This window comes from Pangasianodon hypophthalmus, chromosome 12 (genome assembly GCF_027358585.1).
Source record: "Pangasianodon hypophthalmus isolate fPanHyp1 chromosome 12, fPanHyp1.pri, whole genome shotgun sequence".
Lineage (NCBI taxonomy): Eukaryota > Metazoa > Chordata > Actinopteri > Siluriformes > Pangasiidae > Pangasianodon > Pangasianodon hypophthalmus.
In genome coordinates, this window is record NC_069721.1 from 8,341,009 (window position 1) to 8,360,039 (window position 19,031).

Sequence of the window (19,031 nt, forward strand, 5' to 3'; positions counted from 1 at the left end):
GATGAGCATATACTTTAAAGCTATGACGCTTCATTTCAATGCGAATTGAAATGAAGCCCCGCCTTCTTCATTAGGATTGGTTAGTGATACATGCGCTCAGTAAATTCGTCCAATCAGCGAGCTGTTTGTGAGTACTATTAGCCAATCATAGTACAAGGACGTTGTCTGTCGTAATGTTTCTGCTTGATGTGTCTGAAGTAAGAGTGTAGAAGCTGTGATCTTCGGTTTGATGTGCTGTAGTACTCACACATTTGTTCTCCGGGCCATTCAGGATAAACGCAGGATTCTTCACCAGCACAGAGAAGACAACAGCACGTAGTTGAAAGACGTCAGTTTTTCTTCTGTCCAACTTTGTCTGGCTGACAAGCCTTTACTGTTAACATGACAGAGAAATGTGTTACATTGATGTTACTTGGTGTTTTGCAGTTACACTATACCTGTATGAAATTGTTTTTAATTAATGTGCCATGGTACAAGGTTCTAACCTGCTATATGAGCACCAGGTTTAACCCACTCCCCTCTAAAACCCCCAATGATGCATATAATACACTATCTAACCAAATGTTTATGGACATCTGACCATCACACCCATATGTGGTTCTTCCCCAAACTGTTGCCACAAAGTTGAAAGCACACAGTTGTACAGGATGTCTTTGTATGGAGTAGCATTACAATTTCCCTTCACTGGAACCAAACGGCCCAAACCTGTTCCATCATAACAGTGCCCCTGTGCATACCTATTTTGCCAAGGTTGGTGTGGAAGAACTTGTGTGGCCTGCAAAAGTATATATGATGTGGCTGAGAAGAGCATGGCTTGAACTAGCTGGACTTTGTGTATGGCATCACATTCATGCACTTGAGATTTTTGTCCTTTTGCCTTGCACATCCAGGGTTGGAGGTTTGATTCCCGCCTCTGCTCTGTGCGCACAGAGCTCGCATGTTCACCCCATGCCTTGGGGGTTTCCTCCAGGTACCCTGGTTTCCTCCCCCAGTCCAAAGACATGCTTTGTAGTCTCCAAATTCTCTGTGTGAGTGTGTGTGCGATTGTGCCCTTTGATGGGTTGACACCCCATCCACGGTTTTCCCCACCTTGTGCCCTGAGTCCCCTGGGATAGGCTCCAGGTTCCCCGCCACCCCATGTAGGATAAGCAGTACAGAAAATGGATGATCCATGTAGACTGAAGTTATCAACTATCTTCATTTCTTCACTATCAAGTGTGAAGTTTTCCAGTTTGCTAGTTGTGAACAGCTTCATCTTCTTCATGTTGAGATGCAAGCCCATCTTCAAGCTATGTTCTTTGATCTTGGTGAGCAGATGTCTCAAATCATCCTTGCTTTCAGCTAGTATAGCTGTATCATCAGCATAGCGAAGATTGTTGATGAGTCTACCGCCGATTTTCACACCCCGTTTCTCTTCATATAGCCCTGCTTCCCTAATGATCTTTTCCACATATAAATTGAACAGATACGGAGAGAGTATGCAGTCTCGTCTTACGCCCCTACCAATTTTGAACCCTTGTCCCATTGGAACTGTTGCTTCTTAGTAGTTGTAAAGGCTGTGCATGAGAACAACCAGGTGTTCTGGTATACTCATGCTTCAGCGTGGTCCAGAGTTTTTGATGATTCACATGATCAAACGCCTTGCTGTAGTCGATAAAGCGAATGCAGACCAAAAAAAAAATGACAAGAATTACTGATCATGACCACAGATAAATTACTGCAAAAAAGGTGACTACAGAATCCTAAAAACTTCTCTCAAATGCAAAAATATGTCAACTGAAAAGCCCCCCATTGGCTCTTTCTTTTGCAGTTGATATTATACTCACCAGAGAACTGTAGATAAGAAGCAAATCATTCAATTAAGTTGACAGGGGCTTTAACTAAATTGCGAGAGAGTGAAATGAAGAAGAGGGAGAAAAGTGCAAGGTGTAGTAAGGTGCATTCTGGGAAAGCTACAGCTCTGTTTTGGAGTTTTCACAACTCCAGTTTTAACTGGAAATAATGTTTTTCTGGTGTTTCATGAAAATGACTTCCCAAGTGCTATTACATACATTTTTGTAAGCTGTTGACTAAGGAACTAAACAAGGATTAAGATACAAAATATGCACTGTGAAACAATTCACAAACCATGACATGTCATGACAAACTTTGATGTTGGCTTGACAAAGCCAGTCTGAAAGTTTGAAACTGTTTCAAAGCTGAAAGACAGAAATAAAGCAAGGGTGACAGACAGCAGACAGTTACTGGTAGAAAGATATATGACAAATAGAGTGATACAAGTCGAACATCAGATGGAGTGAGAGAGTGACACAAGTAGATAGATGGAGAGAGAGTGTTATTAGGAGAAATTAGAAGATTAATATTAATATTGGATTATTGATGTGCATGTAAACATAGTCAATGAGAATATACAGATTCTATCACACAGTCAAACCTAGACAAGAGTTTGGAATATTAGGATTATTTTTAATACTTGGATGCAAGTCCTTTGCAGTCACTGACTGAATTTGAAGAGGGTATGTGGGAGGCCATAGTTTCTGGTGTAGGGGGGCTGATGAGGGATATTAGAAGCAAACTCATACACTACAAAATAATTAATTGCTACTATTGGACTCCAGTGAGACTTCACAAGTTAGATTTAATGCAAAGTAATCAATGTTGGAAATGTGGTCGTTCTACTGGCATTTTTCTGCACTTAATGGGGGATTGTCATTTGGTGGCTCCATTCTGGACAAGAGTTATTCAGACCACTGAGGAGTGGATGGAGCAGCCTCTACCTTGTTCTCCAAGATTTTGTCTTCTTGGATATACAACTGTTCTACTGAAGGAGATATCTAAAGCATAAGCTGGGCTGGCTGTTGCTGGATGCATTATGGCTGTGAGATTGGTGCTGTGAAATTGGAAGAACTCAGACACTCCCTCTTTCAAGGATTGGATTGAACCTTTGACTTCTAATGCATCATATGAGCGAATGCTGGCAAAACTTCAGGACTCTACCTATGCTTTCAATCAGAGATGGGGTAGTTTTTTGTATTATCTGGAAAACAAATAGTGCTGTCATTTTGGTTGTTTGTTTCATTATATTGTTATTTTTATTATTGCTTTTATTATTATTTATTATTATTATTATCTTTAAATATTCATTTTTTGTAGTTGTTGTGTTTGTGTATTCTATGTTTTGTGGTTAATACAAGTTTAAAATAAAAAAGTTGAATGACAAAAAAAAAAAAATTAAAAAATTCCTGCGAATAATTTCAAACCCCCCAACCACCAACACCCCCCCAGAACCCAGACAGCACCTAAGCCCTCTGAAAACCTAGGGAAAACCCTGCCCACTGTCGGTTGGATCACCTTTTTTTAATATCGGTAGTCTGTCATAATAATGATGGTAAAAAAACAATAATAATAAAAAATCAGAGGGAAGGAGTTTATGGCTTGGGAGCAAGAAGAAGGCGTTAAAGGAGCTGTGAATTTATTCCCACTTGTTTTTGGGTGGTGGCTGCTGCTGTTTGTTTCACTGGAGCATTTCTCTCTAGCAGAGGACTTTGGAATGCAGTTTGGTAGCTCAGTTTAAAGAGGAAGTTTTCCCATTTGGTTTGATTTGCAGTAGTTTTTATTTGTTGTTGTGAAGGCGGTTTAACTCCAGTGCCGCAGAGAGAAAGAGTATGTGTGTGTGTGTGTGTTTTATTTCTTTAGTCTGATCAACTAGCAGCAAAGAAACAGCAGTGACATGCAGGCCATAAAGTGTGTAGTGGTCGGAGACCGGTGAGTGTGTGTTTTGTTTGTTTACCTGCTCTGTAGTTTAGAACCTCAATCCTTTCATTACTAAATAATTGGAAATGGTCAAGATGATAGTGGTTTCGGTCTTCTACTTGTTTAACTTTTTGAGTTATACACATTATAAAATAAATAGTCGCAATAAAAAAGTGCACCTGTCAGACTGGAGGACCGCATCACCTGAATACACAAAAAAAATGAAGTACTAGATAGGTAAAATTCGTCACGACAAACTTTGATGTTGGCTTGACAAAGCCAGTCTGAAAGATTGAAACTGTTTCATAAGCTTGAACATAGTTTGAAGCTGAAAGGTGAAAAGAAAGAAAGGGTGACAGACAGAAAGACAGACAGTTACTGGTAGAAAGACAAGTAGAAAGTCAGATGGAGTGAGAGAGTGACACAAGTAGATAGATGGAGAGAGAGTGTTATTAGTAGAAAGACAGAAGGAGTGAGAGAGTGATACAGGTAGATTGATAGAGAGATGGATGGAGAGAGTGTGTGATATTGATAGAGAGAAAGAGGAAGTGAGAGTCTCTGTTACAGGTACATTGACAGAGTGAAAGGGAGAGAAGAGGGGCTTCAGGCCGTGTGCACACAGGTGTATGTGAGTTTTTACAGTTGGAGTTTGAAATCTTGAATGTTCCTAGCCAGGCTCTAAACATTACATCAATGTAAGCGTATGGGAGTTTTTGGAATTTTTATTGTATGCTACGGGAAAACCGTAAGTCCGATCAGTTAGAAAAAATACAGCATGATCAGTATGAACAGCCTGAAGGTTTGGTGGAAGTAGCTTGAAAGCTCAAGGAGTTGTAACAGCGAGAACTTTTGAATGGAATTCAATCAGAATTTCCATAACCGGAAAACCGTAATTCCGATCAGTTAAAAAACTTACAGCAAGTCAAAACATATCAAAAATGACATACATAAAACAATCAGATATAACATTAAAACCATTGACGGGTGAAGTGAATAAAATTGATTATCTCGTTACAGTGGCACCTGTCGAGGGCTGGGATATATTAGGCAACAAGTGAACAGTCAGTTCTCAAAGTTGTTGTGTTGGAAGCAGGAAAAATGGGCAAGCATAAGGACCTGAGTGACTTTGATAAGGGCCAGAGTGTAATGGCTAGACGACCGGGTCAGAGCATCTCCAAAATGGCAGGTCTTGTGGAGTGTTCCCCGTATGCAGTAGTTAGTACCTACCAAAAGTGGTCCAAGGAAGGACAACCGGTGAACCGATGACAGGGTCATGGGCACCCAAGGCTGACTGATGTGCATGGGGAACGAAGGTAAGCCTGTCTGGTCCGAACCCATAGAAGAGCTACTGTAGCACTAATTGCTGCAAATGTTAACACAGGCTATGATACACAGAACACAGAATGCATCACAGCTTGCTTCATATGGGGCTGCGTAGCTGCAGACCAGTCAAAGTGCCCTGTCCCTGTCCCCCCCATGACCCCTGTCCACTCCTGAAAGCACCTACAATGGGCACGTGAACATTAGAGCTGGACCATGGAGCAATGGAAGAAGGTGACCTCGTCTGATGAATAACGTTTTCTTTTATATCATGTGAACACCCGGGTGCATGTGTGTCGCTTACCTGGGGAAGAGGTGGCACCAGGATGCACTATGGGAAGAAGGCAAGCTGGGGGAGGCAGTGTGATGCTCTGGGCAATGTTCTGCTGGGAAGACTTGGATCTTGGCATTCATGTGGATGTTACTTTGACACGTACCACCTACTAAACATTGTTGCTGACCAGGTACACTCCTTCATGCCAACAGTATTCCCTAATGGTAGTGGCCTCTTTCAGCAGGACAATGCGCCCTGCTACACTGCAAATATTGTTCAGGAATGGTTTGAGGAATATGACAACGAGTTCCTGGTGTTGACTTGGCCTTCAAATTCCCCAGATCTCAATCCGATCAAGCATCTGTGGAATGTGCTGGACAAACAAGTTTGATCCACCTCACAACTCACAGGACTTTAAGGATATGCTGCTAATGTCTTGGTTCCAGATACCACAGCACACCTTTAGAGGTCTTGTGGAGTCCATGCCTCGACAGTCAGAGCTGTTTTGGCGGCACAAGGGGGACCTACACAATATTAGGCAGGTGATTTTAATGTTATGGCTGATTGGTGTACATACACATAACAACATTTTAGAGCAAAAGTATTGACTTATTTAATTAAAATGGACATTGCCCTTTTCCCTAAAACTAGGGAGATTTCTGTGTTTGAAAAATCTTGTAGTGTTTCTGCATTTGAAAATGTTTTCTCATCTATTCCAGTATAAGGCCATGTTAACAGTGGTGCTACGTGAAATTTGCAATCATGGTATGCTGTCACACCCCTAATATACACTTATTCTTAGCAGATAATTTTTTTACATACAGGGAAGCCGGAAAAACATGGCTTCTGATCAGCTACAGCAGCAACCCCTTCCCCAAAGAGTACACCTCCACAATGTGAGTAGCACTCCTCTGCTAAAGTCCTGAAAGTGTAGCAGTCACTGTGAACAGCCTTTAGTTGTGTCTAGATTCGTTTCTCTGTGTTCAATAGAATGTCCTCTGTCTTGTCATATACACGCAAACAAATTCTCTCTTTCTCTCCAGGTATGATAATTATTCTGTAACTGTAATGGTAGATGGGAAGCCAGTGAACCTGGGGCTGTGGGACACAGCAGGACGGCAGGACTACGACAGACTGAGACCACTCTCCTATCCTCAAACGGTATATTGCCGAGATCATATATTGCAGAGTGAATATTAACAGTCCATCTCATTTCAATCCTCATGATCGTGCTTCATTGCTTTTTTCCATGTGAGCCTGCCGTGCCAGTGCAAACTGTTATGAAAAATCTGTGCTTATGTCTTTCACGGTGCATAAAGTATCCTATTGTGTCCCAACTACTACTTATTCTGGTAATGAAACTGAAGGCTTCCTCTGTTTGCACCTACTACATTAAAGGATCTTTCTGTTTCTACTTTCATACCATTTCCACAAGGCAGTGCTGAATCAAGAAAGGGACCAGAAACAAGCATTTAATGATCTTGCATATTCTACATCTCTGATGAAGTTTCATCTCATATTTGACAATTTTTTTTTTTTCCTCTTGTTTCTATAGGACGTGTTTTTAATTTGTTTCTCGCTGGTGAGCCCTGCCTCGTTCGAGAACGTCAGTGCCAAAGTAAGCAGCTTCCTTATTGAACCTGTGTAGCTAAAAAAGTAAAATTAAATGAAGTGTTGGACATGTGTAGAAGAGCATCTGGATGGCAAGGAAAAAGGAAGAGCCCGATATAATGTGTCTGGTCTGGAGTATTGTGTAAAGCAGTTACAGTATTTTGTTTACTCAGAGTCTTGTGGCTTTAATGTAATATAATACATTACAGATGATCATAGACCTCAAAGTTGACTCATCACATCACCTGAGATGCAGTAATTTGGACTGGGTTTGTAGGTGAGTTATCATGGTGATGTGTTTGCGTAAGAGAATATATGAAGAGCCACTGGATGAAACTGGATGATGTTGAATGTCGGTGTAACACAAGATGGATGTCAGAAGTATTTAGTGCAGCATGGGTCTGACTATTTGGAAAATATGGATCATCTTATTTATTTATTGCAGTTTTGAAACCTTTTAATTCCTTAACCATCCACCCAGTTACACTATGTGAAAATATAGATTTAAATGTAGATTTTGTTTGACAGTAACAGCATTTCCTCTAAGAACCACACTAGAGTGACTGATAAGATTTATATTTGGCTACATTTGGCTAATAATTAACTTGTTACCAGAATTGAATGGATAAAAAAAATTGCATGAAACGAACATGGCAAGAAGTAATACATTGTAAATCATACATTTTACAAATTGAAAGATGGAAAGTTACATATTATGCATCCAGTAAAAATTGTCTTTGTAATGCAGAATGGCTGCCTGTGGCATTTCAACCATTAGACACTTCCTGCATGTCTAGATGTAATCTCCTCTGGAGTTTCAGACAGGGCTGATGATCGTGTATAATCTATGACAGTGCTCTTATTTAAACCTGTACAGTATCAGGCTATCTCTGTGTTCTGTGTAAATGTGTTTAGTTGAAGCTCACAAAGTGGATAATGCTTTGACAATGATGTCAAGTTTCAGAACCATGCAGAACCAAGCAGGTTTGCTTATTCAATATATATATATATATATATATATATATATATATATATATATATATATATTTATATGTGAAGTCTGAGTGAGCTCCTTTCCCCACAGTGGTATCCTGAGGTCAGACATCACTGCCCCAACACCCCAATCATTCTTGTTGGGACCAAGATCGACTTAAGAGACGACAAGGACACTATTGAGAAGCTGAAAGAAAAGAAACTCATTCCCATTACTTACCCACAAGGCCTTGCTATGGCTAAAGAAATAGGTTAGTACTAGAATTAATAATAAGGTTGTCAGGTTTAAAGTTTCATACACTAATAGTTTGCTCCAATCTGCACAATTATGCAACCTAGTTTTGTCTAAAGCCTAGTTATTATTTAGTTAGTGTGTACCTGTAGCTTTACACACTTGTGCTTTGTTTTCTTGTGTGTGGCATCCATGTCTTGTGTTGCACCATCCCATGAACCATGTATTGGATGATGATAAAAACCTGCTTGAGTTCGTGCATTTTGTGTATGCGTTTGCACTATTCTATATGTTTCTAATCTATGTACAGGTTCTGTGAAATATCTGGAATGCTCAGCCTTAACTCAGCATGGTGTTAAGACAGTGTTCGACGAAGCCACCCGTGCAGTCCTGTGCCCACCGCCGGTCAAAAAGCCAAAGCCAAAGTGCCGTCTCCTCTGAAGAGGTCGTCCAGAAAGAACTATCTGCAGTCTGCACTCGCCTGAGGAGAGGTTTCAGGAACAGTGGGGAGGGAGGACGTGTTAGGAGAAAGAGGGAAGACTCTATGAACCATACCCATACATCTCTCTTACTTACATATTGTAGTTATAATTAGATTTGCTCCTCTGAGTCTGTTTTAGGATCCTAGAGATGGGGATGTGTTTCCTCGTTATGTCCCTTCACACTAAGTAATTCCTGCTGCCTTTTAATAATGTGTTTTTCGTGTTTATGTAATGGTAAACCAAATGATCCATTATTTCATCCATCAGAGCCTATATATTGTGTTTATACCCTGAAAATGAAAATGAAAAGTTACCAAAAATGCAAACCTGCTTAAAATAGCTTTTAATTATTTTCTAAACACTTTTTTTTTAAGTCAAATCCCTTGCTTTGTAGGAAGAAGTCCACAATTCAGAAGTTGCTGAGTGCTTACTTAGATAGATAGATGTACTTTATTGATCCCTGAGGGGAAAATTGGGAATCACTTTTAGGATTTTAAAAGTTTTATTAGTTTACTCATTATTTAGTGTACATATTGGGATCAAACATTTGGTACATAAATGTTACACTAGAAAAAGTCAGTTTTCACTCACTCTCATCTGAGCACTCTAAATTACAAAACATTATTTGGCTCAATGCTTATTAATATGTGCTGCATTTACTATGCAGTCATTGTCAAAGACGGTTTTATTCCCACAGTATTGTATTAACAATATTCTCTGGAAATGAAAAACAGTGTCCTTTGTCCTAAGCTTTAGTGATTTTATTCAAGTGTTAATCAGTTAGTTCCTCTGAAATCAGTTTCCACTGTCACGATTATGCCTGTTGAATAGAGATTTACTTCTTGTGCTCAGTTTTAGAAATTAGAGTTGTTCTCTGTAACAAATGCCGGCTGGTGACTCTTCATATTATGTCCTTCACTGGCTGCTCTTCCACTCGTCAAACACAAGCTTAGCAGCAACTGCATTGCAAAAGAGAAACCATACTTAATCCATTTCAGTTTACACCCAGCAGCTCAACTTTATTTCAACACTTGCCTCATAGTTTTTGCCAATTATTTATAAGCATGGATGAGCAACAAGCAGAAACAGATCTTACCAAATATACTTCAGTATGCTTATTCAGTAATTTCTAATGGAGTTCTAAAACTGAATCATCATTAGCTGGAAACAGTTAAGCCTTAAATAGAGCCTAAAAGTCCCTTTATTGCCTCAGGGGAAACAAAAAAGTAATTAAAGCTGCAAGCAGCATTTTCGGGGGCCAAGCGCCCAGACTCGGTGAGCCGCACATTCACAGACGTGGTACAATTTTTGCCTAAGCAATCACAGGAAAGCAGAGCCATAACTTTAGGCAAAGGGATTCAGGAGTGATTTGTATTTTCTCTCATGATGTGTAAGTTTTGACTATGGACAGTGGTGGAATTCTCTGACTGTAGGAGGAAAGATCTAGATGAACAAATGCAGCTACCACTACTGCTGCGACCTGTGGCGTTGTCTGTTGGTACTTTGATCTGTGGTCCTGATTGCTACTGCTCTGACCTGAAAATTTTTTTCTTCTTGCAATTTAAAAACATCTAAGGTATTTATGTTTTTTCTGATCAGTCTGGGCCTTTTTCCCCCCACTTTGTGCAAGTATATGCACCAAACTTATATCTGTCTTATATTTTTTTAAAATTGAAAATTGCCCAATAAAACTGCTTGTCTGTTTAATATTACATTGAACAGCTAGAATGGCAGTGGACAGCTGTTTAGACAGGTCTCAAGATGATGTGAGCCACATTTGGTGAAGACTGGATAAAATTTGGAGGAGGAGTAGCAATAACGACATTTAGAGGGAAGCATTTTTGTCATATTACTGTAACTTTTGACCAGTAGGTGGTGCTGTCACAAAATTTGTTGCATAGCCTCAGGTCAAGATGCCTACCATACCAGTCAGTGAGCAAAGTTGTTGCTGAGATACAGCCTCACTTCATGTTTGGCAGCTTCACTGTCAGATTCATTGGCCCATTATGGACAAGCAGATTGGAATATTCAAAATTCTTTTGATAGGTTTTATGAGGCTTACTCTGAAGATGATGTCTGCCATGTTTGGTGATGTTTTGACAAAATTTGTAGGAGGAGTAGCCAAAAAACAGTTTATAACAATAGCGTGCAATAACAATAGGTAGAATAACAATAGCGTGCCTACGCACCTTTGGTGCTTGGCCCCCTAATAATAAGAAAAGGTAGAATAACAATAGGGTTCCTACGCTCCTTTGGTGCTTGGCCCCGTAAATATCAATTCGTCTATCAAAGAGCGAACATTGGTGAGACTTAGTAGTTACAATTATATTTATGGCATTTGGTAGACGCCCTTATCCAGTGCGACTTACAAAAGTGCTTTGAAGTCTATCAAAAATACATTCTGATACTGGCTCACTAGGTCACAAACTAGGAATACCATCAGTCCAAAGATTCTGTTGGGGAGGTAATAGACAAGTGCTCAGACAATACAATTTTTTTTAAGTGCTAATTTAAGTACTTTAGGAAGAGGTAAGACTTTAGATGTCGTTTGAAGACTGCCAGTGACTCAGCTGTTCGGACATCTAGGGGAAGTTCATTCCACTACCTAGGTGCCTTAACAGAGAAGAGTCTTGTAGCCTGGCAGATGGTGGGACCAGTCGAGTAGTGCTAGAGGATCGGAGGGAGCGTGATGCCGTGCGGGATGTGATAAGTGCTTTGAGATAAGTGGGTGCTGGTCTGTTTTTGGCTTTGTAGGCAAGCATCAGTGTTTTAAATCTGATGTGGGCAGCTACAGGAAGCCAGTGGAGGGAGTGTAGTAATGGGGTGGTGTGGGAGAACTTATGTAGGTTGAAAACAAGTCGTGCAGCTGCATTCTGGATCAGTTGCAGAGGACGAATGGCGCTCAGAGGCAGACCTGCCAGGAGTGAGTTGCAGTGGTCCACTCTTGAAATGCCAAGGGACTGAACAAGCACCTGTGTGGCCTGTGTGGAAAGAAATGGAAAAATTCTTCTGATGTTATAAAGTAGAAATCAGCATGTGTGTGTCAGATTAGCAATGTGAGAGGAAAAGGACAGTTGATTGTCCATTGTTACCCCAAGGTAGTAACTGAATGCGAAATCAGAGAGTTGTCTAGGGAGATTGCAAGATCCTGAGATGGGGATGAATCACCTGGGATAAACAGCAGTTCAGTTTTGCTGCTATTAAGTTTCAACTGATGAGCTGTCATCGATGATGAGATGTCTGCCAGACATGCTAATATCTGAGCAGAAACATGAGTGTTTGAGGGAGGGAAGGAGAAGATGAGTTGAGTGTCATCCGCATAGCAGTGGTACGAAAACCCATGTGAGGATATGACCACACCAAAAGATGGAGTATAGAGGGAGAACAGGAGAGGACCAAGTACTGAGCCTTGTGGGGCACCAGTGGAGAGTCTACAGGGAGCAGATGTGGATCCCCATCCATGTCACCTGATATGACCGACCTTCCAGGTGGGTAGCAAACCATTGACATGCTGCACCACGAATTCCTAGGCTCATGAGGGTGGACAAGAGACCCTTTGGTTCACTGTGTCAAATGCTGCTGAAAGGTCAAGGAGGATGAGGACTGAAGACAGTTTGGCTGATCTAGCAGCATGTTGCTTCTCAGTGATGGCCAAAAGGGCAGACTCTGTGGAGCCAGACTGGTTGGGATCTTGTAGGTTGTTCTTTGAGAGATAGAGAGACAGTTGATTGTAGACAGTACGTTCGAGGGTTTTAGAAAGAAAAGAGTGAAGTGATACTGGTCGGTAGTTGTTGATGTCAGAGGGATCCAGACTGGGTTTCTTCAGGATGGGAATAACCCTTGTTCTCTTAAATGAGGTTGGTACATGAGCAGATGTTGTGGAGCCATTGATGATAGTATCATAAAAAGTGGCAGTCAGGGAGGATGGACCAGGAGGAGCTGGGGGGTTGAGTAGTGAAGAAAAGATGTTGTGGAGCTTGCAAGGATCTTGTGCAGAGGTTTCCAGCTTTTCCTTGTAGAAGGCATTCTTAGCAGAAGTCACTCCAACCTGAGTGACTACCGGCCAGTTGCACTCACACCAGTAGTGATGAAGTGCTTTGAAAAACTGGTCTGGAGCCATATCACATCACTCCTGCCCCCAAGTTTTGAGTTTTGATCACCAGTTTGCCTACAGGGGAAACATCCACAGAGGACGCTGTGGCCACAGCCCTCCATGCTGCGCTGTCCCACCTGGAGCAGCAGGGGAGCTACGTTCGGATGCTCTTTGTGGATTACAGCTCGGCATTCAATACCATCCTTCCCTACAAACTGGGGGAGAAACTCGAGAACTTGGGGTTTCCACATTCCATCTGCATGTGGATTAACAGCTTTCTTTCGGATTGCAGCCAGAAGTTCAGAATGGGCCAGTATACATCTACGGCCCTCAGCCTCAGCACCGGCTCCCCACAGGGCTGTGCGCTGAGCCCCCTGCTCTACACTCTCTATACTCACGACTGCACCCCCACCCACCACAGCAACATCATTGTGAAGTACGCGGACGACACCACAGTGGTGGGACTCTGAGGGTAGCTGATTTCAGGTTCCTGGGAGTTCAGTTAGAGGAAGGCCTAACCTGGAACACAAACACCTCTGAACTGCTGAAAAAGGCCCAGCAGAGACTCTACTTCCTCAGGGTGCTGAGGAAGAATAACATCACTCAGAGATTCCTGCTGTCCTTCTACCAGTGCTGCATAGAGAGCATCCTGACCTACTGCATCGGCGTATGGTTCACCAGCTGCACAGCGGCTCAGAAAAAAGCGCTCCAGAGGGTCATAAACTTGGCCCACAAGATCGTCGGCTGCCCTATCTCAACACTGGAAGAACTACACAGTTCCCACTGTCTCAAGAAGGGCCAACACATCCTCAATTACACATCACACCCCGTGCACTGTCTGTTTGAACTGTTACCGTCAGGACGGCGATACAGAACAATCAGAGCAAGGACAAACAGACTGAAAAATAGTTTTTATCCTACAACCATAACTACACTCAACAACCATAACTACACTCAATAAAACGCTGCTTACACAGGAATGTGCAATAGGTGGGAAGTAGGTATGGGTTCGGTTGTTTTAACTTGCTTTAACTTATTTTAGTACAGTATTTCTTTTATCTTTTTATGCTATTTAGTATTTTCTTTCATATGGTTGAAAGTTGAATGTATGTATGACTGTGGACCTTAAACTGATTGACACTTTAAATTTCGTTGTACATGTGGCATTTTACAATGACAATAAAAGCCTAAATCAAATCAAATCAAAAATTTGGACAGGAGAGCACGGTAAGAGGCAAGATCTGTGTCGAGTTGTGATTTCTTCCACTTTCTCTCTGCTGTTCTTAATTCTCACCAAGGAACAGGGCAGGAAATCTTCCTGGGTTTAGAAGATAGAGGGCAGAGGAGGTCCATGAATGAGGAAAGTGAGGAGAGGAAAGTGTCTGTGGCTAGCTCCAATGGTAGGGAGGAAAAGGAGTCAGGGTCTGGAAGGGATGATAGGATGAAGGAACCTATTGAGGAAGGGGAGATAGAATGGAGGTTTCTACGAGTGGGAGAGAAGTATTGATGGCTGGTGGTTTTAGGCAGGTTAGGGAGGGTGATGGTGAAGGATACCAAGAGATAATCAGAGATGTGGAGTGGAGTAGCACTGATGTCTGTAGCAGGAAAGGGGTGGCTGAAGACAAGGTCCAGGGCGTTTCCTCATTTGTGTGTAGGAGGGCAGCTGTTGAATGTAGTTCACATTTTCTTATCAGCTTGAATTCTGGAATTCTTGTGAGAAACTTTCTGAATTCTTCCTTGAGCCTAATTTCACCTGTCCTTAACACAAAGCATTTACCCACTGACTTAAACACTGTCGTCTTGTTGCGCAAGGCAGGCCGAGTTCCATTTAAAACTTCTCCAAGTTCAGCAAACACTTCTGCCTGGAGGAACACCAAAATTAGATTCAGATTAACCCTTTAAGTTAGTACATCCTTTATTTTTCGCATGTAAGTGCTCAGAATAAAAACAGGCAAGAAATTGAGTTTGTGCTTAAATGTTTAAAGCTAAGTATTCAGTCATGAGTATTGGCGATAGTGCTTATTACAGATATCATCTTGGGATTCCAAATAAAGTTATGGTAAAGAATGTCTTTCATGTATTCTGAATCTCATTTTAAATAAGTCACTGTATATGAGTATGGAAATAATCAGTGACAAATACTAAAAGAAAATGTAGGCTTACCCCAGACAGAATGATGTCTCCTGACTCCACTGCAGCTCCCTCTCTGCTGTCCACATAAATCACAGCATCTCTCATCAGCACGTCATCGAGTTCTCTCCAGTCTGGCCGACAAGCCCCTACCGCTAACGTTACACGAGGAATGTGTTACACAGCTTGGTGTCCTCCAGTTACACTATACCTGTATGAAAGTGTTTTTAATTAATGTGCCATGGTACAAGGTTCTAACTTGCTATGTGAGCACTGGGTTTAACCCACCCCCCCCTAAAACTCCCAATGATGTATATAATACAGTATCTAACCAAATGTTTATGGACACCTGACCATCACACCCATATATGGTTCTTCCCCAAACTGTTGCCACAAAGTTGAAAGCACACAGTTGTACAGGATGTCTTTGTATGGTGTAGCATTACAATTTCCCTTCACTGGAACCAAATGGCCCAAACCTGTTCCATCATAACAGTGCCCCTGTGCATACCTATTTTGCCAAGGTTGGTGTGGAAGAACTTGTGTGGCCTGCACAAGTATAAATGATGTGGCTGAGAAGAGCATGGCTTGAACTAGCTGGACTTTGTGTATGGCATCACATTCATGCACTTGAGATTTTTGTCCAAGCTCTTCATGTTGGTTTTGCTCAGTGGCTTAGTGGTTAGCACTTTTGCCTTGCACATCCAGCGTTGGGGGTTTGATTCCCGCCTCCGCTCTGTGCGCACAGAGCTCGCATGTTCACCCCATGCCTGAGAGGTTTCCTCCAGGTACCCTGGTTTCCTCCCCCAGTCCAAAGACATGCTTTGTAGTCTCCAAATTCTCTGTGTGAGTGTGTGTGCGATTGTGCCCTTTGATGGGTTGGCACCCCATCCACAGTGTTCCCCACCTTGTGCCCTGAGTCCCCTGGGATAGGCTCCAGGTTCCCCGCCACCCCATGTAGGATAAGCAGTACAGAAAATGGATGATCCATGTAGACTGAAGTTATCAACTATCTTCATTTCTTCGCTATCAAGTGTGAAGTTTTCCAGTTTGGTGGTTGTGAACAGCTTAATCTTCTTCATGTTGAGATGCAAGTCCATTTTCTTTGATCTTGGTGAGCAGATTTCTCAAATCATCCTTGCTTTCAGTTAGTATAGCTGTATCATTAGCATAGCGAAGATCGTTGATGAGTCTACTGCCGATTTTCACACCCTGTTTCTCTTCATATAGCCCTGCTTCCCTAATGATCTTTTCCACATATAAATTGAACAGATACGGAGAGAGTATGCAGCCTCGTCTTACGCCCCTACCAATTTTGAACCCTTGTCCCATTGGAACTGTTGCTTCTTAGTAGTTGTAAAGGTTGTGCATGACAACAACCAGGTGTATTAGTATACTCATGCTTCATAGCTTGGTCCAGAGTTTCTGATGATTCACATGATCAAACGCCTTGCTGTAGTCTATGAAGCACACGTAGACAAAAAATACATGACAGAATTACTGATCATAACCACAGATAAACTACTGCAAAAAAAGGTGTCTACAGTATCCTAAAAACTGCTACCAGGTGCAAAAATATGTTAACTGAAAAGCCCCCATTGCTCACCAGAGAACTGTAGATAAGAAGCAAATCATTCAGTTAAGTTGACAGGGGCTTTAATTAAATTATGAGAGAGTGAAATGAAGGAGAGGGAGAAATGACAAGGTGCACTAAGTAAGTACATTCTAAGAAAGCTACAGCTCTGTTTTGGAGTTTTCACAATTCCATTTTTAACTGGAAATAATGTTTTTCTATCACAATACGCAAAGTGTTTCATTGAGATGACCTCCCAAGTGCTATTACACACATTTTATAAGCTGTTGACTAAGGAACTAAACAAGGGTTAAGATACAAAATATGTTTGGCAGGGGCGCCGCTAAGGTTTCTGGACCCCCTGGCTAATTTGTACTCCAGGCCCCAAGGCCTCATCCCCCAATTATCTTATCTTCTTGCCACATGTAGCAACAATCAATATCAATAAGCATTAGAACTATTGCATATTCAATGAGAGACAATAAAGAACTACATTTGAACAGTTTATTAATTTAACTGAAATTATGCACTTATAACTATGTACAAATAACTATATACTGTACAACTTGAATATACATAACTAGAGCAGTTTTATTGTTGCTTGGTGATTTTTCATCTTTTTATGAATGGTGCTCCATTACTATTGTTCGATTGCATGGAAATATTGTTACAACTTCCAGTGGATAAACATCGGGGTGAGTAACTGAGAGAATTTCTATTTTATGTTACTTAAAACAGCTTCATAAAGACTAGCTTCAGGATCATAACATAAAACGGGGAACAATAAATCACCTTTTTTTTGAAAAACTGGGTGACTGGCTGCCTTCCCTGTCTCGCTCTCTCCTCTTTTTCGTGCTTTTCTTTTCTCTTTTGGTACCCTGATTTTGGCTGCATCATCTCTTGAGTCTTGCCATCTACCTGAATGAAAGAAGTTCAGAACTGGTCTGTGAAGTGCCGCGTTTCTGAATAACCCGCGAACGTCTTAAGGGGACACACACGCTCTTGGCACAGAGGGGTGCTTTAATTATAGTGTGCGTCCTAATAGATTATTGTGCGAAGAGGCAATTTAAATACCAAAATCATACGCCAATGTATGGGGTTCTGCTGGGCCCCCTGTGTGACCAGGGCCCTTAGAATCGTCCTAATCCTCCCCACCCATTACGGCGCCCCAATGTTTGGTGAAACAATTCACAAATCTGATGAAAATAAAAAAAATTGGTGTTGGCTTGACAAAGACAGTCTGAAAGATGAAACTGTTTCATAAGTTTGAAGATAGTTTGAAGCTGAAAGAAATAAAGAAAGGGTGATAGACAGAAAGACAGACAGACAGTTACTGGTAGAAAGATAGATGACAAATAGAGTGATACGAGTAGAAAGTCAGATGGAGTGAGAGAGTGACACAAGTAGATGGAGAGAGAGTGTTATTAGTAGAAAGACAGAAGATTAATATTATAATATTATATCGGATTAATATTGGATTATTTATGTGCATGTAAACATAGTCAGTGAGAATACAGATTCTATCACACAAACAAACCTAGACAAGTTTTTGGAATATTAGGATTATTTTTAATACTTGGATGCAAGTCACTGACTGCCTGAAGTCTGGAACCCATGGACATCACCAAATGCTGGGCTTCCTCCCTTGAAATGCTTTGCCAGGCCTTTACTCCAGCCGCCTTCATTTGCTGCTTGTTTGTGGGTCTTTCTGGCTTCAATTTTGTCTTCAGTAAGTGAAAAGCATGCTCAATTGGGTTGAGGTTATTGGACATTTAAGAACATTTAATTTCCTTGCCTTAAGAAGCCCTTGGGTTGCTTTCGTGGTATGTTTTTGGTCATTACCCATCTGTACTGTGAAGTGCTGTCCTATCGCTTTTGCAGCATTTGGCTGAATCTGAACAGAAAGTATAGCTCTATACACTTCAGAATGCATCCTGCTACTTCTATCAGCAGTCACATCACCAATAAGCACCAGTGACCCAGTTCCACTGGCAGCCTTATATGCCCATGCCATAACACTTCCTCCACATGTTTGACAGATGATGTGGTATGCTTCGGTTCATAAGCCCTTCCTTTCCTTCTCCAAACTCTTCTCTTCCCATCATTCTGGTACAAGTTAATCTTATATCAGAACTGGTCAGGCTTTTTTAGATGTTTTTTAGCAAGTTTAATCTGGCCTTTCTGTTCTTGAGTGTTATCAGTGGTTTGCATCTTGAGGTAAACTGTCTGTATTTACATTCATGAAGGCGTTTCTTGATTGTAGACTTTGTCAATGATACGTACACCTCCTCCAGAGTGTTTTTGACTTGGCTAGATGTTGTGAAGGGGTTTTTCTTCAACAAGGATTCAGCAATCATTTTGTAAGCTGTTGACTTACAAAAGAGCTGGTGTTGCTGAGCTCGCCAGTGCATTCCTTCTCTCTAGAATGTACCAAATTGTTGATTTGGCCACTGCTAAAATTTCTGCTATCTCTCTGATAGGTCTGTTTTGTTTTTCAGCCTAATGATGGCCTACTTCACTTCGCATCAACACCTCTTTGGGTCACATATTGAGAGTTCTCATGAACAGCT

At 41.4% G+C, this 19,031-nt stretch overlaps 1 protein-coding gene across 1 annotated transcript; it reads left to right on the forward strand.

The window, feature by feature from the left end:
* Positions 1 to 3,494: 3,494 nt before the first annotated feature.
* LOC113527453 (ras-related C3 botulinum toxin substrate 1-like) lies at positions 3,495 to 13,031 on the forward strand. The gene is made up of 6 exons (XM_026915279.3): positions 3,495 to 3,765; positions 6,172 to 6,243; positions 6,391 to 6,508; positions 6,903 to 6,965; positions 8,043 to 8,202; positions 8,494 to 13,031. The coding sequence occupies exons 1-6, from the start codon at positions 3,731 to 3,733 to the stop codon at positions 8,622 to 8,624; spliced, it is 579 nt and encodes a 192-aa protein (XP_026771080.1). The 5' UTR covers positions 3,495 to 3,730; the 3' UTR covers positions 8,625 to 13,031.
* Positions 13,032 to 19,031: the final 6,000 nt, after the last annotated feature.